This window comes from Eptatretus burgeri, chromosome 11, assembly GCF_056783735.1.
Source record: "Eptatretus burgeri isolate ZD-2024b chromosome 11, Ebu_testis_v1, whole genome shotgun sequence".
NCBI lineage: Eukaryota > Metazoa > Chordata > Myxini > Myxiniformes > Myxinidae > Eptatretus > Eptatretus burgeri.
Genome location: NC_140971.1, coordinates 35,745,558 through 35,768,411, shown reverse-complemented (window position 1 = coordinate 35,768,411; position 22,854 = coordinate 35,745,558). Strand labels below are relative to the sequence as shown.

General features: G+C 41.3%; 1 protein-coding gene and 1 long non-coding RNA gene across 6 annotated transcripts in view; one reads left to right on the top strand and one right to left on the bottom strand.

Annotated features, from left to right (window-relative positions):
• LOC147016862 (mucolipin-3-like) overlaps positions 1–22,854 on the top strand; it is an 83,566-nt gene that overhangs the window by 54,822 nt on the left and 5,890 nt on the right. For all 4 annotated transcript variants that reach the window (XM_085845979.1, XM_085845980.1, XM_085845978.1 and 1 more), the window contains exons 12-13: positions 13,646–13,852; positions 16,467–16,614. In XM_085845979.1, coding sequence (XP_085702105.1) covers positions 13,646–13,852; positions 16,467–16,614 — 355 coding nt within the window. The remainder of the gene's footprint in view (positions 1–13,645; positions 13,853–16,466; positions 16,615–22,854) is intronic.
• LOC147016861 (uncharacterized) overlaps positions 2,074–22,854 on the bottom strand; it is a 54,891-nt gene continuing 34,110 nt past the window's right edge. Inside the window, exons 2-3 of one of the 2 annotated variants that reach the window (XR_015049212.1) lie at positions 9,666–10,474; positions 2,074–2,474 (exon numbers count right to left, since the gene is read on the bottom strand). This is a non-coding gene — a long non-coding RNA (uncharacterized LOC147016861). Of the gene's footprint in view, positions 2,475–9,665; positions 10,475–22,854 lie in introns of those variants that run through there. The other variant, XR_015049213.1, reaches the window with a different exon arrangement.

Below are 22,854 nucleotides of genomic sequence, written 5' to 3'. Positions count from 1 at the left end.
AACAGCTCAGCTCTGCCATTCATCCTGGCCCTGCGACTCTAGCCAATGATATCCAATGTCCCTTGAGAGAAAATTCTTCTTTGCCCTGTGGTGAGTTCCAAGACATCCACCGGCAACATCAAGGACGGTGGTCTTGAAGACACTACACAACTCTTCAGGACCCCCCAAAGCACCCAGACACCCCAAATGTCCACTCAGCCTGTTCGCAAACTCCTCAGCTACTCTCTCATCCCTGAGCTTGCCAACATCCAGCCTAGACTGGGATGGTACCATTCTCCCGGATTTAAGGTGCAGCTTTAGAGTTGCTACAACAAGCCGGTGGTCAGTATTGAGGAACTGAGCACTCCGGTAGACCCTGCAGTTCTGGATCATCCTCCAGCGACCATCAACGAGGACATGGTACTCCAACGCTGGCGGTGTGGCAAAGGAGATTGACAAAGTCCAGCGATGAGCTTGTGGGTGCTGAAACCATGAACCAGCCACCCTAAGTCCATGACTTCTTGCAAAGTCAAGGAACTTATTGCTATTATCATTGAGGTCAGCTTATTGGACACAGCTACAGCAACTCCTTGAGTATGTTAACCATCAGAGCGACCAGACCAATAGTAGGTGTAACCACCCACCATTATCTCGCTGCAATCCGGTCTCCGAACCTCTGAGAGTGCTGCAATACTGATGTCCAAACACTTGATCTCTGATGATAACAGAGACAGGTGATCATCCTCTCTTAGGGATAGGACATTCCAGGCACCCACCCGAAGGGACCGCCTCAGGTTATCCCAAGGAGACTGCCGTCTGGTAGACGACACCTCAGCACCACTCCGACACACTCTCCCACAATCTGACCCAGGGATGTTATCCCGTGGTTTCCCTCCTTTCATCAAAGATTGGGGGTCCTGAAGGATTTGCCCCAATCCCGTCATCCGGTGAGCTGCCCTGAGAAGGGAAGCTGCACAGGAGGTACTCCCACGGAGTGGGTTTTCAGATTTTTTTTTTTTACGTTTTTGTGTTTTGCGGAATGAAGGGTTTTACGGTGGCCAGAATGCAAATCCTGCCACCAACCTCCTAATAAAAAGTAACCCAACTGCAGGAGGACGTCCGCAGACACAGTTGGGCACTAGATATGGATGGCCGTTGGCTCACAAGGAGCTCCTCCACCCTTTGACAGGTTTTGTTTTTAATCCTGCTGGGTGTCCTTATCCAAACACCCTCCTCACCAGAAAACCTGGTGGGGGAGACGGTTTAGTCGCCGACAACCCGACCATGGAACAGGTTAGTACAGGTTTACATGGTACCTGTAGCAGGTCACAGATCTTACCTGACCTGACAATAATTGAGGAACCACCCTAATGGATGGTAACCTCAGACATTCCTTTCCATGTGGAAATGGGCTTCATCACTGAAGCAGATCAGGTTGATCTAGTTTGGGTACTGCTCCATCCTGTCATTGAGTCAATTGCACACATCATGTCTCCTCATGTTATCTTGACTCCGTTTATGCCTAATAGAGATGATGCATTGGAAAAGCTTCATTTCCTTCATGAGGATACGCCAGACTGATGCCTAGCTCCCGGGAGTGCTGACCGTGGGACTTCCTGGGACGGTCCACTGCAGAATCTCGCATGGCGTCTGTTGGCTTAACTCTTGGTTAAGCCTGTCACATTTGCCACGGCGGCCGTGGGGTCTCCAAAATCTACCGCCACTAGCAATTATACGGCGGCCGCAGTATTTCCACGGTCACACAATGTAGCAGTCACATATGTTTTTATTTTTCGGGTAGTCGCACGGCATATTTATAAATTGTGGAGACCGAAAACGTGGGGGTGCCGTACGGTCTTCGATTTTGATGTCGCACGGTGACCTTAGGGCGTTCCTGCAGCGGCCATAGAATTTTTCAAGGTGACCGCAGGGGTTGGGCCTTAAGGCGAACGTGCGGCCATACGGACGGTAACGAATGGGTTAATTTATTTATTTATTTTAGCAGTTTTTTTTTCTTCGGCTTGTCGAATTGCTACGGTGAACATAGAAATGAAAAATGTTATAACTCCGCGTTATAATTCCATGGCGACCTTACGACCTGTAAAATATAGCCAAACTGTGTAGGGCCACCGCAGAAACTCTGCAGCCGCCGCACGTTTCTGTCAATTCAGAGGGCGTACGGCCGCCGTATCCTCGCCGTAGAGCAAATGTGACCGGCCTTACTGATGCTGGCCTGCCCTTGTTGTCCTTGCTATGGTTGTGAACTGTACGCTTGTGCTCAAAATGTTTCACAATACATTAAATGGCACAATTTGTGGGTCCACCACGTGTTCTGAGGTCGTATTGCCGGCAGAACCTCCGGCGGATGTCAACGTATGATTTAGTCTCATACCACAGAGCCACCACTTTTGTCTTCTGCTTCATTGTCAATGGCATAGTTGAGCTCCGGAACTAGAAATCTCAGGGAACAAATACTACGATGATGCCACCAAACCCTGAAAAGGAAAACGGTATCGGTCAAAAAACAAAGAAATGGCAGGAACTTAAAGTTGTATCAATCTTTTTGAAATGGCCTGTATATTGCTATATCATTTAGATTACCTTTGCTGGATATATTTTAATTAGTTCTGAGTTGTTTGCTTTGCTTGTGTATACCTACTGCTACTGGTACTCCAGAAGGGTAATATATCTTAGAGATTTTAGACCATATTAATGAAAATTACACTTCCTCCACATCAATCTTATCAATGTCAAATGCAAGAGAATCCATGGATATTGAAACGGAAAACATTCGTTTTGAAGTTCTCTTGGATTGATACAGAACACTTAAGATGAGGAAAAATCATATATCTGGTGTTCAAGTTGATCTCCAAAAAGCAATTAATCTATTGTCAAACCATTGTAGGATACATACATCCCTGACCCAACCACAGGTTTTCCAACCAGGGTTTCCCATGGCCACATCTCAGTCCGCCACCTGTGATTTCATGATCTCCAAATGAAAATGAGGCAGTCCTCAATCCTTAGTTTTATTTAAATAATAATAAATAAAACAACCCCACCACTAGCGCCACCATCTTTCACCCTATCTCGGTTGCCAGTTCTTCTGTCTTGTCATCGGAGTTTTCCGTTGAGGATCCTGATCCTGTGCCTGAGGAGGAGGGTGATAGCCCCTTGTCTCTCTAACCAACATTGGTGAATATACATTATAAATGGTTTTTTGACATCACGTTACAATGCATGACATATTCAATATGTCGTCCATCATGAGAAATGCACAGCTCAATGCGCTGTGGAAAATTGCAATGATCGCGGTACATTGCAGCATTTCCATCAATCCCTGCACATGCATCCGTGATGCATTGCCTCAGATGATTCGTGTCTGATTTTCACTAAAATAAACCTGCACCTTCAGCATATCCCAGAAGAAGTAATCAAGGGAGTTCAGATCTGGTGAGCGTGCAGCCCACTCCACAGGGCCACGTCATCCAATCCAGTTATAGAAATTATCATCCAACCATTCCCTCACCACTTTGGCGTAATGGGGTGGTTCGCCATCTTGTTGGAACCACTCTGGGTGACCTTCCCCTAGTCCATCAAGTGCGGGCATTAATTGGTCAAGTAACATGGTCAGATACGTCTCACCAGTTACGTTATCTTCAAAGAAAAATGGTCCCAAGACATGTGCTTACCACACCATCAACTTCGCCGCTCTTTGTTTGGTAAGGGAGATTCACTGCGGATTGTCTTGTGACCAGTACCACTTTTTTTGCTTGTTCACCTCCCTATTCACATAAAAATTAGCTTCGTCGCTGAACAGCACACAGCCTTCGGTAAAGCAGGCATTATTGTACAGGCGATCCGAGAACCATGCACACATTTCCATATGACTGTCAGGATCATCCTCGGATAACTTTTGCAGTACTTGCATCTTGTACAGGTGAAAGTTATCCACCTTGAGAATCTTTTGGACGATACTGCGAGGCACCCCCATTTTCATGGATGTCCAGCGAGTTGACTTCTTCGGGCTGGCTATTACCTTCGCTGTGACAATTTCCTTCACCTCGTCGGTTACGATTGGTTGTCCAGAATGGAGTTTGTCCAACACACTGCCTGTATCCTTGAATTTTTGAACCAGCTTCCCCCCTGTGCTATGCGAGACGGCAGCTCTTCTGGAATGGCATGCGTTGAAGTGCTCTGCTATCCGTCAATATGTCCACTCGGCAGTATCACCTCAACGCAGGGGTGCAAATTAACGGTCGCCAATGGCGCCTAACTTTTGTGCTGGGCGGGTACACAATACTGCCTTACCTGCCCGGCTGGCGAATCACCGGTGATTCCTGTTATTTTGTACAATTTGTACTAGCTTCTCTACTAGTTTTCTCAACTAGAACTACTGTTTTTGTCCGCAGAAATCCGTAGAAATCACCGGTATTTCTGCGGCAGCCATTTTGTCTGTTTTCATCTCGTTCCAAATCACGCGTGATTGCGCGAGATTTGATGGTTTGGCGCGGTTTGGACGCATTTTTTTATGCCCAGGTTGGTGAATTTGGGTGAATGAGTGAGTTTCATGGGTGAGGTTAGGTGAATGAGTGAGTTTGATGAGGCTTTTGGGTTAATGAGTGAGTTTGATGGGTGAGGTTGGGTTCATGAGTGAGTTTGATGGGTGAGGTTGGGTGAATGAGTGGGTTTGATAGGTGAGGTTAGGTGGATGAGTGAGTTTATATGTGATGTTGGGTGGACGAGTAGTACCCCCACCATTGTCCGTGACCCACAACCCCCCCCCCCCTCCACCCCATCGTCCATCAGCCACAACCACCCCATCACCCACAACCTCCTCCTCCCTGCATCATCCCCCCACCCCACTCATCAAACTCACTCATCCATCCATCTCACTCATCCACCCAACCTACTCCATCAAACTCACTCATTCTGCAAACCTCCTCCATTAAACGCACTCATCCATCAAACTCACTCATCCAACCAACCTCACTCATCAAATTCACTCATGTGAGTATGTTAAAAGTGTTTGATATCAAATTTGTGACTTTTGTCTTTATTTTATCGGGCCGGTTGAAATTCTGCTGGGCCGGTAACTTTTTCTAGTCACGTGCCCTGCTGGCCGGTGGATAAAAATGTTAATTTGCACCCCTGGAATGCGTTCGTCTTTCGTCAAGAACATCTTCAAACTGTAACAGAATGATATAATGTTATCTATGTTTCCAGACATTATGGCCACCCTGTATTAAAGCTCATTAAGTATGTTTGTTTGTTCATGCAGGATACTGTATATTAGGCTGATACATATTTTTCATGTTTTTATTGAAGGCATAGGATGCATAGTTTAGCTGCCCAATGTGACCGCGGCCGTGGAACCTAACCCCCGTGGTTGGCAAGGGATACCTGTGTTGCCATTACTGCAACATTGGGTCCTTCCTTCTGAGATATGTGCAATAACCTTTTGGGGGGAGCCAAAGTTTTAGCAGCTTTGTCAGAAATGGTCACATCTTGAGCAATAATCACTACTAGTTTGTCTGTTGAGTTGATGTTTGACTGTTTGCTAATATGAGCAATGGATGGATTGCTGTTTTCTAAAGTGTTTTAGGACAGTGGAGAATATAGAATCCTTTTGAGCAACTGGATGGTCAAGATTGTGGAAGGTAACTTTGGAGATTACTGAGATTCTCTGAGTGTTGCATCACCCAAGCACAGTGATCAACCAGCTCTGATATGAATCCATTAAATTTATTGGAGGATAATTGGAAGAAATTTAAATGAAAAATAGGATGCATCTGAAGACCATTTGCTTGGAAGCTGTAGTCATCAGGGCCATTTTAATTTCTGGAGCTCAAGTATTTGGAACATATTTAAAATAAATATTTCATTTATTTATTTTTAATGAACACTTGTATATGTACTAGGGGTTGACAGATTGCCAGCCAGTCTGTCTTGTTCATTGGCTGGGAACTTTTTGAATGCAGTGCCATTGGTGATAAAACAATTGTAGCACTTTATAGTCTTTGTTGATGCATTCCGAGTATGTATAATTCTCTCCACACTGAAAACACCTCGTGCATGCGCACCATGTGCCCAAAACATTGACATCTGTCGCATCTAATTGGAGTGACATTTATGAACTTGGTGAACTCATGTAGCCTAATTTAATGTTTGGAGTCCGTGTTGGTAAGCCCAAACTAAGCGGTACTAATTGGTCAAACTGTAATTGTCTGCTCTTGAGAAAGTATTTAATTTAAATGATGTCATGGTCTGCAATGACTGAAGATTACTCTTTCTCTGACTCGATTAATGCGATATCTCGCACAATGCTTTGAGACTTTAAGGATTTGGCTCACTTGCAAATCATTTAATCTTTTCCAAGCATATCTGTCTGTTTCTCCAAAATTCAAATAGAGAAACTTTTACAATGTACAGGGTGTTTCAAAAGTCTGGAATCAAAAGAATATTTACATATATATTACAATATTATTTTAATAATTTCTCAAATTGCAAATCCACTGACCAATCAATTGTTATATGTAGGTTTCATTTAACGTTAACATTGACATGTCGATTTTAAGCACATTAGTTTTCTGATTTAATTATTTATGTGTTCAATTGTACGTGGTTTCGTGGTATAAACCACTAATTTCATGTGTCCCCAAAGAAAACAGCTGATGCTCTTGGTCTCCTGCCTTTTGGGTGGTATGAGAAATAGATCTTTGTAAGACAAAAGCGAAATGTTTAACGGTTTTTTAAATATCACGTACACAAGCCAGGTTACCAAGATAGTTGCTATAGCAACAAAATTCAGCCAATCACAGCCGTGATCTAATCGGGTTGAGATAATGTCATGAGGAATAGTTATCTACAATATGAAGCTTCAAAGGCATTATCATGAAAAATTATTCAAAATCCTGATTCCCAACTTTTGAAACATCCTGTAGTACCAGAATGCCACTTGTCAATCGTTACGTGTCCTTGTTTTTTTTTTTTTGTTGTTTGCTTTTACCATCACTGGTCATTGCTCAAATAATCTGAGTCTCATAGGGTTGACTTTTTTCATTTTGATATGCTTCTGTGCACATAACACAGGGGTGGATCCAGAATATTTGGGTCATTCCATGTCAAATCATCAAAGAATCTGCCGTCATCTCTCAGATTTTTGTAAAACTTTGGGAACCAATTGGGACCCATGAAAAACGGCAAGAACTCAAATATTTTTGCTAACAGCCTCTTAATTAGTGAGATACAGACTAACGAACTTTGGATTAATTAGCACGACGTAGCGAATTCAAATGGCCATATCTCTAAAAGTATAACACCGAGAGCTGGTTTTGGTGTCATTTTAAAGGTATTTTCATGCCCTATGAATTTGTCTGGGCAACATTTTCCTACCTCCAACCACAAAAAAAGTTATCACAAAATATAAACTTCAATCGTGAATCCCCAAAAAATGTATCCTTCAAATTTCCTCAAATTCATCCCAGAGGTACCTTATGATGTCAAGAAGCTTCCACATAAGTTTTGTGATGGGCACTCCAATAGTTTCTGAGATATGAGCAATAATGTACATGTTCGAAAATCAGCATTTGTAATGTATTATACAATCATTCTAACCTAGCCATGACAGGGAACATAGGGAACGACCATCAATTGCTTTGAAGTATCATATACTTTCATTTTCAACTGGGCCTGAGGGGAAGAAACAAGTGCTGCTGTTGCTGCATTGAACAGGAAATTGAAAGCCTAAGTCAGGTTAGTGAACACTGTGTACTTGAACTCACTTATTGATTGTATAATACATTACAAATGCTGATTTTTCGAACCTATATGCCATACGTACATGTACATTATTGCTCATATCTCAGAAACTATTGGAGTGCCCATCACAAAATTTATGTGGAAGCTTCTTGACATCATAAGGTACCTCTGGGATGAATTTGAGGAAATTTGAAGGATACATTTTTTTGGGGATTCACGATTGAATTTTATGTTTTGTGATAACTTTTTTGTTGTTGGAGGTAGGAAAATGTTGCCCAGACAAATTAATAGAGCATGAAAATACCTTTAAAATGACACCAAAACCAGCTCTCTAGGTGTTATACTTTTAGAGATATGGCCATTTGAATTCGCGACGTCGTGCTAATTAGTCCAAAGTTTGTTAGTCTGTATCTCACTAATTAAGAGGCTGTTAGCAAAAATATTTGAGTTCTTGCTGTTTATCATGGGTCCCAATTGGTTCCCAAAGTTTTACAAAAATCTGAGAGATGATGGTAGATTCTTTGATGATTTGACATGGAATGACCCATTTTTAGGTGGGGGGGGGGGTTCACTTGAGGTTGAGATGCTCTCCTATTGTGAAATATACCACCAAGCCTTATTCAAGTCGATGTAATCATCGACGAAAAGCTGGTTAATCTACCCAGAGCTAGTAGTGTCCGACCATAAATTAACTTTCTCCACAGGAAAATTTGGGAATATCGAGCTACTTCACAAAGTTTCATGTGAGATACAAGGGAATAGACATGTAATTGTTTTTGACTTGTATTTTATTTGCAATTTATTGATCAGCCAAGGGCAGGTCCGAGTTGCTGTTTAAAAATGAACTATGACGGCCATGGTTCCAAGTGTGGATTTGAATATTGAAGGACAACTTTATGATTGCATGATATGCATCCATTAAAATGTAACCATACAATCATGTCTTCCATCCAATTGTTCTGGGTTTTTTGGAGGGTTTTATTCTGCTGTTTTATATTCTCTGCCTTGCCCCCCCCCCCCCATTTCCAACTTTTCTCGAGCGTTCTTCTTTTTCATGTTTGATTTGTTGTTGTGATCGTTTATTTACAGTTTGTGATTTAAGATTTAGCTCTGAACTACATACCTTATCTTTTTCGATTGTTCCATTTGATGCCCTGATAATGAGGACAAAAATCATCTTAAAATTTGTTGCCAAATTAATTGCATTGCCGGATTTTGGCTGCCTGGTGGTGTGGGGGGGAGTTGAGGTGTGTTTAGCTGAGATGTGCATCCCATTAGCCATTCATTTTCACTTTTGGCTGATGATTAGACTCCTGACAAAGTTTCTTGATAATCGTATTGAATCTTACAAAATGTTCTATGTTGTGCTTGACTGGAGTTTTAATGATGTATGTCATGTGTTCAATGAATGTTTTCAAATGATTGGCCACCATTTATTTCCTCCACCACCGAAGGTTTTCTCCCCTGTCCGTATGTCTGTGAGCATGATATCTCAAAAAGTTGTGGACAGGTTCGGACAAAATTTGGTGGACAGGTTAAGTGTGTAATGAGGATGAAGTTATTAGATTTTGGTGAAGATCCGGATGCTATAATTTAAAAATAAATGATTCTTCACCATTGAGATGGGGCCAAAAACAATGTATGGCATATTTCAAAAAGTTGACAAAACTTAGTGGAAGAGTTAGTGAGGTGACAAGAACAAGCCGATTAGATTTTGGTTAAGGTCTGGATCAAGATCTGGCCCGTCATTGGGATACAAAACCTAAACTATTCAGCCTGGCGGAGGAATGTGCTCCACCGAATGCCATTCTACTATACAAATGTTTTCAACATTTAAATCATTAAGCAGTCATGTTTTTCGCACTTTTAATTTATTCGAGAGTCAGATGTGATTGTATGAAATGTTTATTGAAGGGTGTACTCACCAGCCAGAAGTATGAATGAATTGTCATGGTGTGGCATTGTGCCATTGCAGAAGAGCTCGCTGCTTGCGGTCAAAAAAAGAATCCTTTTGGCTGTCTTCCCTGCCCCACTTTCTCGTACTTTCCGACCTTGTTGCTCTGTCGGTTTGCAAATGGAATGTGCATTTGACTGGTACAATTAAAGATCATATTGCAGGAAAGAATGTTCCCACTTTTCTCACATGTTTTGCTGAATTGATTGTGGGTTACTTTGCTGTTCATTCTTGAGATGGGGCAAGCAGGTAGTGAAGGGTTGGTTGATTATAAGAGATATTTACAGAAAAAAAGTTCCTGTGCATCATTTACACCTATTAGAAATGCAAACAAATACATCACGTTATTTGATCATATCACTATTTAGTGTTTGATAAACATAAAATCAACATGAGCATGTCAACACATGTGCAAGACTTGTCTTCAGAGGGGCGTGGTCAAAAATCAGTTAACAACTCGGTATCTGGTGTGACCACCATTTGTGTTGATACACGCTTTGCAACGGTGGCTCATTGAGGGCATAAGGTGGTTGAAGAAGGTTTGAGGGATGCCATTCCAGATCTGTGCCGAGGCATGCTGCAGTTGGGCCAACGTCGCCGGCTGGTTTTGAAGACTGCACAATCATAGTTTCATTTCATCCCACACCTATGGGAGAAATATCGGGCGAAATGGCGAGCCAGGGAAGTGTGGGAATGTTCTGTTGTGCGATGAAGTCAGTGACTACTCTTGCGATGAGGGCACGTGTTATCCTGTTGAAGTGTGATGTGACGTCCATGAACCTGCAGGAGCGGGGGGGGGGGGGGACATGAGGATGGAGAACTTCATTAAGGTACCAAATAACTGTCAAATTGCCATAAATGACCACACAGCTGGGTTCTGTGATGTGTAATGATGCCTCCCCATACCATCATGCTTCCACCACCGAACAGCGAACGTTGCACAACACATGCGTCAGCATAATGTTCCCCTTCCCATGGATAATTGTGACGGCGGCCATCACTACTGTCAAGATGGATCCTCGACTCGTCTGTAAAGAGGATAGCAGCCAAATCTTGTCTTATGAACCTCCGACGTTATCTACACCAAGCTATGCGCACAAGTCTATGATGTGGCAACAAAATCTGACTTGTTGCTAGTCGTCGTGGTCAGGTATTATGTTTGCCCAACCGATTGCTGACAGTTCTGGCACTCCTTGGTTGCAAGCCAGGGATGCAGCGAGCTGTCAAACTTGCTATCAAGAACCGATTCCCTAGGTGCACCAACCGGATGTGGTTATCCTGTTGACGTGACCTCACATGTGGTCACTCAGAGCATGGATGGTCTCTGATGTTGCCATGCCTAGCCCCAAGGTTTTGTGGCCTGTGTCAAGCATGCCAATAGCATGTAGATGTTCATTTTCAGAAAGGTGTGCCATCACGTTTATGACTGAGATGTCAATAAAAATGTTCTTTACAGCTGGGATGGTTCACTGAATCTTGCTGCAGTGCAATTTGCTCAGTTCCAGGTGTCGCACTGTCACGTACCTCAGTGCACTTGCATTGCAATTTGTGTGTGTGCAGTGCACAGTATTGATGTGCAAGTTCCGGATATTCATGGGTAAACTGGGGAACATGCCGAGGCACATGCTGGCTGACCAATATATTGCTTGGGTACATGTCAGTATCATTTTGTGTATTTTTTTTTTATGGTGCACAGGAACTTTTTTCCATATGCAGTATATACAAGGCACTTCTCACTATACGCACTCCCGGTGAACTCATTTTCGCTGATATGCAATGAATCAAGTCATGAACACAATGAGACTGTACTATTGTATTGTAAATTAACATCCATTAAATCATTCGGGGGGGGGGGGGGTGCCATTAAATGGGTTTTTTTATTATTATTCTGCACTTTGTTCCTGCTTTTGTTTTTAATCTGCCAGTCCTACTTTACTTTAGACTGCACTACTTTGGACATCATAGTCAAGTAACCTTCCTTGTGAGGAATTTTTTTTTAAACTTTCCTCAAATCCTACAATACGAGTGGAAAATGACCGGTATCTACTCCATCAAGCACTCATGGTAAGCGGTCTCACCACTTTGTCCTGCCTTTTGTCATAACGACCACTCCCCCACCCACACATCTCCAGGTCTGAACATGCAATCCGTTCATATTATTAGTGAGTGCAGAACTACACTCGTTTATTTTTCTTCTGTTTTAGTGTATTTATGGTGGGTATTCATGTAATTATACATTTAGTGATATTTTGTATTGATTTACAGTTATTGGGGTTTTTTTTGGTATGAGGTTAGGTTTGGTTATGTAAGTTGTGAGAATCACCCCCCCACTCCCCCCCCCCCCACACATCTTCGATTTATAACTGTTTATGGGAAGGTATTTTACGCTATACGCATTATCATCTTGGAACACATCTTGTTCATATAGTGATGAGTGCCAGTGTATATGTATATGTACATATCTATATATATATATATATATATATATATATATATATATATATATATCTATCTATATATATATATATATATATATATATATATATATATATATATATATATATATATATATATATATGTATATGTACATATCTATATATATATATATATATATATATATATATATATATATATCTATCTATATATACTTCTCCTTCTCCTTCTCCTTCTCCTTCTCCTTCTCCTTCTCCTTCTCCTTCTCCTTCTCCTTCTCCTTCTCCTTCTCCTTCTCCTTCTCCTTCTCCTTCTCCTTCTCCTTCTCCTTCTCCTTCTCCTTCTCCTTCTCCTTCTCCTTCTCCTTCTCCTTCTCCTTCTCCTTCTCCTTCTCCTTCTCCTTCTCCTTCTCCTTCTCCTTCTCCTTCTCCTTCTCCTTCTCCTTCTCCTTCTCCTTCTCCTTCTCCTTCTCCTTCTCCTTCTCCTTCTCCTTCTCCTTCTCCTTCTCCTTCTCCTTCTCCTTCTCCTTCTCCTTCTCCTTCTCCTTCTCCTTCTCCTTCTCCTTCTCCTTCTCCTTCTCCTTCTCCTTCTCCTTCTCCTTCTCCTTCTCCTTCTCCTTCTCCTTCTCCTTCTCCTTCTCCTTCTCCTTCTCCTTCTCCTTCTCCTTCTCCTTCTCCTTCTCCTTCTCCTTCTCCTTCTCCTTCTCCTTCTCCTTCTCCTTCTCCTTCTCCTTCTCCTTCTCCTTCTCCTTCTCCTTCTTCTTCTCGTCATTTGGCACATGTTTTACGCTGGATGCCCTTCCTGACGCAACCCTGGTCACCTCTTACGACACAGGGATATGGTACACCTATTTTAACCGGGGTATACACCCGCCCAGTACACTGGTACTCATTTCGCCGACCTCGGAAGGATGACAGGCTGAGTCAACCCACTGGTGTATTAATTCAGTGGCTCAACGGGGCTTGAACTCAGGACCATTTGGATCCCAAGCCGCTGCCCTAACCACTGCGCCAACACCAGGCTTTATATATATATATATATATATATATATATATATATATATATATATATATATATATATATATATATATATATATATATATATATATATATATATATATATATATATATATATATATATATATATATATATATATATATATATATTTTATTATTATTATTTATATATATATATATATATATATTATTATTATTATTATATATATATTTATTATATATATATATATATATGTTTGTTTTTAATACGAACAAATTAAACTGCTTGGTCTCGTATGATGGAACTTAGCTTTGAAGTCTGGATTTAATTTTGTGTGCCATTTGCCAATTGGCAGTGTATTCTGTATTTCATTGACTGTTACACGTAAGAAGTATGATCTCTGGTGCACTTTAGTTCATTTCATCAGTCATATTTGATTTTTCCAGATGAAAACTGCAGTGAAACTCTCTGCAATGTTTTGCCGCAAGTCTCATCTGTCTCTATCTTTGTGCCACTGACAGTTCCGCACGCTCGACATGGCGTCGGAGTGCCTCTTCTCGCTCATAAACGGGGACGACATGTTCGCAACATTTACGGAGATCAATGGGAAAGGTTACCTGGTGTGGCTCTTCAGCCAAGTGTACCTTTACACGTTCATCAGCCTCTTCATATACATGATCCTCAGTGTCTTCATTGCACTTATCACCGAAACCTACGAGTGTATAAAGGTGCACCAGCCTACCTCAGTTTTATCTATGCAACCATCTGCTCATTCTTCCCATCTATTTTTATATTGACCACTTTTCATTATTTTTATTTTTGTAACTTTAACTTCTAAAAGAAATTACCTTTTATTCGTTATTCTAATCATGTGTTAACATAATGGACTGATATTTAGACTTCTTTCCAATAAGATGCTTGGTCAAGAGTAATCCCAAGTGTGGAAAACCTTACCACGAAAATGCACGTCGTCGTCGAAGGTTAGAAATGATGGAAAACATTTGAAGGTGGAATTGTTTGCTGCTTTATTATTGCCTTTATTATTGGCACTGTTTGCTGTGAATGCTGGGATAGGGTTACGGTACAGGAATGATGATGGGTCACGTGGTCTTAACCTTTTCCATGTTTTGTAAAGGTGCTGTTACATATGCTATCATGCTTGGCTTTTGAACTGTTGTAAATGTGTTGCTGAATCCATCAGGTGTTTTATGTGTATATATATATATATATATATATATATATATATATATATATATATATATATATATATATATATATATATATATATATATATATATATATATATATATATACATATATATATATATATTGCATTTCCCCTGGAAGTGAATGTCATTCATAGCAAATGAATATTTTTGAGAACATTTTAAAAACTTGTCAGAGCAAAGACTTATAATTTGCAATTGCCTAAAGGGAGGGTGTCTCGACACCATCCATATTTCAGAGGGAGCCAGTATTATTCGTATAAATACAGGTCAGATCAAATCTCAACAGGTTAAGGATTTTCTGGGTGTGAGTATATTTTGAGGCACAAATGTTCAGTCTTGTAGAAAGCTTGAGCTCTGCTGTTTTTAGAAGGACACACATGGGCTACTTATCAAGGAAATGATGAGGTTTGATTTGAGCCTTGTAGCATTTTGAAATGGATTCTTCAGATATTGAGCTTTGGACAAGTTCCATTTTATATTGAGAAACAAGACCGTGTCTGATCCGGTGATGATATTCTTACCCCAATGGAGGCTCAATATTCTATAAGGTGGATGATGGGAGATTAGTAAGAACCTAACTCTAAGAACAAAAAAGTGAAGTAACCAGTGTGAGAAGTAAATCTTTAGTCTTCCATTTGATGTGACACATTTAAGCAATTTTAGGTGGTGTAGTTTTTTTATTTTTCATTCTTTTGTAGCTCGATAAGAGTTTCAACAGTTGTTCGATCCATTTGCAAATTTTGGTGCTGTAATGGAATAATTAGAGGCTTGTACTCTTTTCAAAGCGATGGGGGATACATTGCAACTAGTCGAGAACAAATCCTGCACGGGTCATCACTCTGACGAAGCATACTCGACTGAAGGTGGCAGGGAATTTGGAATTTGTTCAGGGTGGTGTCTATAACTCGCCTCTTTCTGAAAGACACTGTGGGATTTTTGGCATCCACAAAAAACCGATGTTTGTAGATGTAGAAGCATCGGATGGATGGCACACATTGATGCTTCAGCTTGCATGCAAAACACCAGGGTGGCAGTTTATATAGTTGGGCCGAGGTTCAAACCTCGTCTGCTCGCCCTACTGTAATAGAAACCTCATTTTCATAAAGCTTAATATTGTTGCAATTTTCAATAGTTATGAAATTTTTCCCAAAATAGAATGATTTAGAAGGTAGAAATAAATGCTTTGGAAAAATGGAAGTCCAAAAAAAACGATTAGAAGCCATGTGAATTTTTGTTTTTCCAGGATATAAGCCTTTTACTGGAACACACACACACACACACACACACACACACACACACACACACACACACACACACACACACACACACACACACACACACACACACACACACATTAGATGAGGCAATCTTTCTTTGAAAGTCGGTCCATCCTCGGTGCAGCGGTGGTAAAGCAGCAATCCAACTCCAGTAGCGGGTTTATTGTCGGATATATTCCAGCTGATGAGATTTTATTACTCCTCCTCACCTCAAACCCCCTCAACTAGTAATCGCAGAATATTATGTGCGTATATTGACGCTATGTACAAATTAACATTATAATGGGTTTTGAACGTGTAGTCTATCCATTTGGTGATGTGAAGCATGGTACTATGAACACTATAAATATAATTTCTTGTTTTGCACTACCCTTTTAGGCATAATGTTTTCTAAAAGCTTCTCAATTTTATTTGGTACAAGAGATTTGGGCATTAACCGTGAAGAGTTAAATTAGACATCCAGTACTGATACTTTATTCACATTGTTTCAACCTCGTTTCTTCTTTCATTTTCTTTGTACTGATTCTTCACATTTGTTCCATCTGAAAATGTCTTTCTTCAACCTACCCCTCCTTTCCAGCTACTGTTTAAAATAAAAAAAATAAATAACCACTAATCTATATAGAAATTGGTGTTTGGAGTAGCTACAGAAGTTAATAATTCCTGCTTGTAGGGCTGCCAAAGTGTGCACCTGGATTAGATCTGTCATGAAAATCACCTCTGATTTCACAAGCACCTGTTTTTAGCAGCTCCTTTTAGTTGGCTGACAGGAAGATTGCTTACAGCATGTTACTATACAGCTACAAAGCTCGGTTTTATTTGTGCTTCCTCCGCAGCACTACCAGAAGACGGGAGGGATTGGGTGTACTGAGGTTCACACGTTCCTAGCAGCTGGGGGACCTTGTGCAATGACTCCAGGACCAGATACTGGCGAGACAGCCTGCAGCCTGCTCAGCTGTTGTTTCCGACAAAATCCGTCTGACTGTAAGTATCTCGAAGTCCCCAATTATATGCTCTGCAAACAGTTATAATAGGGTGATACCAACAACTGCAGTTTGATTTCTGTCATCACGAAGTCCAGCATTCACTTTTTTGAACGTAATGATTATTTTAAGTTTTAGATTTATTCAGCATTCGTGTGCAATGATTATAAATCAAATATATTTTATACAACAATGTGCAGGGTGATCTGAATATTGAATTGTACTGTGTGCATGCATGCTAATGTTCATCTGTACTGAACATTTTCTGGTCCAATGCTGATTTCATTAAATTGTGCTGATATGGAAGGGGAATGGCAATGTTCAAGGTCTGGGGAAGTACACGGAGCATAACACTCCCAAGTCAGGTCGTGAAGTTGCTGAAGAGCACTCTGAATGGGAGGAAAAGTTAGAGTGTGGAGATGGAGATCGGAGAAGAGCAACAGCGGTTTAGAAAGGGAGGGGGACGGCAGATGGGATGTTCATACTGAGACAGCTCATGAAGAGGTTTGAGGTGCAAGGTGATATGGCATTGGGATTTGTGGACCTGGAAAAGGCCCATGACACTGTCCCAAGAGAGATGGTGATGGTGATGGTGAGATGGATGGGAGTGGTGGAAGGGATGTGCAAAGGAATGAAGGGAAGAGTTTTGGTTGGTCCTGGGATGTCTGAGGAGTTCAGTGTGAGCATCGGTTTGAGGCAGGGAAGTACTTTCAGCCCATTAATGTTGAACATGATAATGGGGCTGGTAAGCGGGAAGGGTAAACATGAAGTGTATTCTCGGGAGGATGTTGTATGTGGACAATCTGATGGTTGTGGTGGAGAGTAGGTGGGAGATGCAGGAAGTACTGGTAGAGTGTACGGAGGCATTTGAGAAATGTATGCTGAAGATGAGTATGGAGAACACTGAGGTGATATAGGTTTGGCAGCAGAGGAAATAAATGAATATCAGGTTAGAGGCCCAACACCTTCCACTTGCTCAGGTTAAATTACATCTGCCAGTCTTTTGCCCAATCTATGCAAGTATCAATACTTTCCTGAATCTGATCACCACCCCCGCTGCGATCCACCTTTCCTCCAAGCTTTGTGTCATCTGCAAATTTGGAAACCTTACTCTTTACCCCATTATCCAAATCATTGATGTAAATAATGAATAATATAATGGTCCGAGTACTGATCCCTGAGGTACCCCGCTACTTACATCATCCCAGCAAGATATCCTCCCACTCACAGCCACTTGACTTCCTATCACTAAGCTATCAGCTACCTGACCAGCCACTCCACAAGCCCTCACTTTGGCTAACAACCTCCTATGTGGTACCTCATCAAATGCCTTCTTAAAGTTTAGATATACTATATCCATTGCCTTTCCCTCATCCGCCCAATCAGACACTGCTTCATAGAACTCAAAGATTTATTAAACAGGAACTACCTTTGGTAAACCCATGCTGACTACCATTAATTAGTTTGTATTTATTTAAATGGTTCCTCATCTGGTCCTTAATTCATGTCTCCAACACCTTCCCCACAACTGAAGTCAAACCAACAGGTCTGTAGTTTCCCAATTCTTCTCTGGATACTTTTACATTATGGTATTATATTTGCTCCACTCCAATCCTCCGGTACCTGTCCTAACTCCAGTCAATGATTGAAAATATCCGTTCACATCTCACTCACCTGCTCAGCCATTTCCCTCTATACTCTCGGGTGCATATTATCTGGCCCTGGAGCCTTATCTTCTCTTAGATTTCCTAGCTGTTCCTTTACTTCCTCTACTCCAACCAAGATCACAAACACAGCACGAAAGCCCTTCCTCACCTCCTTGATAAATACTCTCAGCTATTGAAAATTCTTGTGACTGTTGTATAAAAGTTGAAGAAAAATACCTGTTTAATAAGCCTGCCATCTCACTTTCATCACTAACCACTCCCTCTCCTGGTGCTATTCCTCAATGGGCCCACACTGGTCCTAACCTGTTCTTTTCCCCTGATATACTTTTTTTAAAAGCCTTGCTATTATGTTTATTCTTAGCCATGTCCCTCTCATACTCTTTTTTTTTTTTTTTATTATTTTTTTTTTTTTTGGCTTGCCGAGTTATTTTCTTAACTTGCCTATGATTACTTCGATAGTGATATAAATCTAACTCATGTCCTGTGATTTTAAACCCAATAAATGCCTTTTGCTTCTTATTAATAGTGTTCCTTTTCTCACTGCTCAACCACCCTGGTCTCTTTCTACTTCTGGTTTTACACTGAAATGTACTTACTCTGCACTCTACACATTTGGTAATTAAAGGTTTCCCATTTCTCTGATGCTGATTGTCCTGTTGTTAGGTTCTCCCAATCTACATCACCCATTTCTCTCCTCATGCCCTTAAGGTTTGCCTTCCTGAAATCTAATAGCATTACCCATCTATCCTGAATTCTAACCCGAAACAGAATCTTTGCACAAACAATGTTATGGTCACTTGCTCTTAAATGCTCCCTAATCTTCACCTCCTCCACCATATTGGGATCGTTACTTAAATGGAGGTCTAACACTGCACTCCCCCTCATGGGCTTATCTACAAAATGGGTTAAAAAGCAATCCTGGACTAAAACTAGGAAATCCTCATCTGCTCTGCCCTTTCCCTATACCTGGACCCAATCTATCCCTGGCAAGTTAAAATCCCCCATAATCAATCCTCTTCCCTTACCACATGCCCTTTTGAATTCTTCATGTACTCCTCCTTCCTTCCTCTTCCTTCACACTCAGAGCCTTATCAAAGCATCCGACCAGTATCTTACTGTTTTTACAATCTCTAATCTCTACCCATACAGAATCCTCAACATTAATTCCCTCCTTAATGTCACCTCTTTCTCTTGATGCAATGCTGTCCTTTACCCAGATTGCTACTCCTATTCTCTCCTTCCTATCACACCGATACACCTTGTAGCCTTCTAATCCTGTCCTCCAGTTACTCTCCTCCTTAAACCATTGGTCCCCAACCTGCGGCCCGTGGAGCCCTCTACTGCGGCCCGAGAGGACTTTCCAATCAAAACACATTTTCATGTAGCAATTTTAAAGGAGTTTACACAATGCCACTGCCGGCCACTGCTGCTTAACCACCGGGAGGAATCAAATCGATAAAATGCATCAATAAAACTCAATAAAATGCATCAATTTTTTTCTGGCTCCCAACATCCTTGGGAGTAGTGAATACGGCCGGTGGGATCAAAAGGTTGGGGACCACTGCCTTAAACCATGTCTCACTCACTGCAACTATGTCGTACTCCTCGCTATCTACTTTGGCTTCAAGCTCTTCCATCTTATTATTTAAACTCCTGGCATTGGTATCGAATATGTTTAACTTTTCCATTCCTGAAATTCTGTTTTCTTGCCTGGCCTTACTCATCCCAATTACATCATCCGTTCCTTCCTTAATACCCCCCCCACCCCCACCCTCCACTGACCTAAAAAAAAGCCTGAATTCCTTCCTCGATTCCCACTGCAAACCTTGCTGCCCCCTTTCTATTTAATACATGACAATCATTTCGGAAACACTCCCTTTGTCCCCTAAATGATTTCCACTGCTTCTTAAATGTAAAACCTTCCTCCCTTCACCATTCTTCCAGCCATTGGTTGACGTCTATTGCTCTGCTCATAATTTCTATATTGTTTCCTAATCTTGAGAGAATTCCAGAAAACATGACCTCACAACTCTTAGCTTTCAGCTGCTTACCCAATATCCTGTATAGAGGTTTCAAAACCTCTGAGTGAATTTTTCCTACATCGTTTGCACCTTGGTGTACCGCAACCAACTTCTTCCTGCCATGACCCGGTACAATATAGTTTACCCTTACTTCAATGTCCCCAACTCCTACTCCTTCAAAACTGCATGTAATTCTATGTCTACGGTCCTTCCTGCAGAATGAAGAATCTACATATTTAATCGTCTCATCACCCACAAAAACTGTCTCCCACACCTCATTTCTACAAATTTATATTGTTGCACCTCCTCCACTGCCCGCCCCGCTGCCCGTCCCCGCTGCCCGTCCCCGCTGCACCGTCCCCGCTGCACCGTCCCCACTGCTCGCCCCTGCTGCACCACCCCTGCTGCACCGTCCCCACTTCCAATATCCTCAGCAACCTCACTTCACAACCATAACCGATTTATCTACAAAGTTCTCGCATTCTGCTACTTGCTGCAAATTATCGATGCGTTCCTTCAACCTCCTAATGACCATTCTCAAGTGAGGCATTTCTTCACACTTCCTTCATCAATAAGAACCCTCTGCTTCCCATATTGTTGATGTGGCCCACATTGAGCAACTTTCACATTTTATGAACTACTCTTCCTTTCTCCTTCAGTCTCTATTTATAACCTTTTTCTATCTCCATACTCCCAAGGCCCCAACTGACAACGCTAAACTTAACACGAGGTCTCCCCCTGCTCCTTTCAATAAACTAACTCAACTACCTGCTAAAACTGTTATGAACACTAAAAAATAAGTACAGTTGCACAGGCCCTGACACAAATAATGATAAAAAATATGCAAAATGCTTTAGAAAGACTGGAAGGAGAGCTCGCCATCCAGCCGTCCACGTATGCCACTCCCCAAACCGGAAGCCCGGAAGTGACCAAACCTATGCATCTTATCAGTATGACAATTTTGAGTCTCATCTTGAGATAAAATGGTCCACAGAAAAAATAAATAATGTCATCGTTCACGTGATTTGGCAGCCATGTTGTTTAAAAATAAAAAAAACCTTCAAAAATCTTCTCTGAAATGGCTGAACAGATCAAGGTGAAACTTTGCACATATGACCGCCTAGCCATGAGGAACAAAACATTCACACATGACATCATAGGTCACATGATTTGGCAGCCATATTGGATTTATCCTAAAACCTATGAAAATCTTCTCCAGAACGGCTGGATAGATCGAGGGGAAACTTCACACAAATGCTCCCAAGCTTCGGCCGATAACAGGGTATTCAGGAATGATAAATGACATGATCTGGCAACCATTATTGGATTGAGTGAAAATCTTAAAAACAAATTCTTTCTCTTGAACCGCTTGATCAATTGACGTGAAACTTCACAACTATGATCTCGTAGTCATGGGGAATATATGTTTGAAATTTGAACCTGATCAGACACATGGTCTAGCAGCCAGAATTATTAAATTTTTTGAATCTGGGTTCTTTTTTGTTTTTTTTTTTATTGTTTTTTTTATTACTATTTTTTTTTATTATTATTTTTTGAATAAGGCTCACTTGGCTGTGCCTGGATGGGTTTGAGGGTAGAGGAGCAGCAGCTGAAATGTGAATCCTATCCAGGTTCCTCCTGATGACTTCATCTTTGCTTTTTGTTTGTTTGGGTTCCTTCTAATGACTCGATGCAGGACTGTACCGATTTGGTCTTCCATTTTGATTTGAATTTATTTTAATTCCATTCTAAATTCAATTGAATAATAATGAAAAACTTCATGGGTCAGGGTTAGGTGTCTAATCGAAGTGGGTGTTTTGGTAACCAGTCATCATTGCCAACAGTTATAAAGTGGCAGTTGTAATTATGTCTCATTAATTACAGAATACACCAGTTCACAAACACCACAAAACAAGTTCTGGCGAGAGTCTGCAATCTGATTGCTATTTTATTTTTTAAATTAATGATTGTTCACCATTGCGCACTTGTTGGATGAGTTGGATAAGTGACAAAAACAAGTCTATTGGAGTTTGGTTAAGGTCCTAATCCAGACTGGTCCTACTAGTGGGATACAAAACGTAACCTGTTCAGCCTGGCAGAGGTATGCGCACTCTACCGTGTCAGTTCTTGTTTGCACTGGTATCGTTCCTTTTGGGTTTTTAAAAACTTTTTGGTGGGGAGGGGTCTCAATAACCTAGAAAAGGAGAGTGCTTCAGAATGGGGTAATTTGGGGTGGAAGAGAGCATGTGTTTAAATGTGGGGGTGGGGTAGGTGATGAGGTTGTTGTGAACATTTATCTGGAAACATGGGAAGGGAGGGAAGAATGTGACTGAACAGACTGGTTGTTGGTTTCACAAGTGAGAGAAAAGAGGAACAAATGAGTGGAGGTGAGCAATGAACCTGAATTTTGGGAGTTTAACAATAGTCCTGGAGCAAAAGGCAGATATTTTAGTGAACCTGGTTTTGCCGGATAAAGTTTTTTTTTTCTGTGCTGTTTCTTGTAGCCTAGGTGCAGCTCTTCATGATTCAGGGGGGTGACCGTTCGTAACCCTT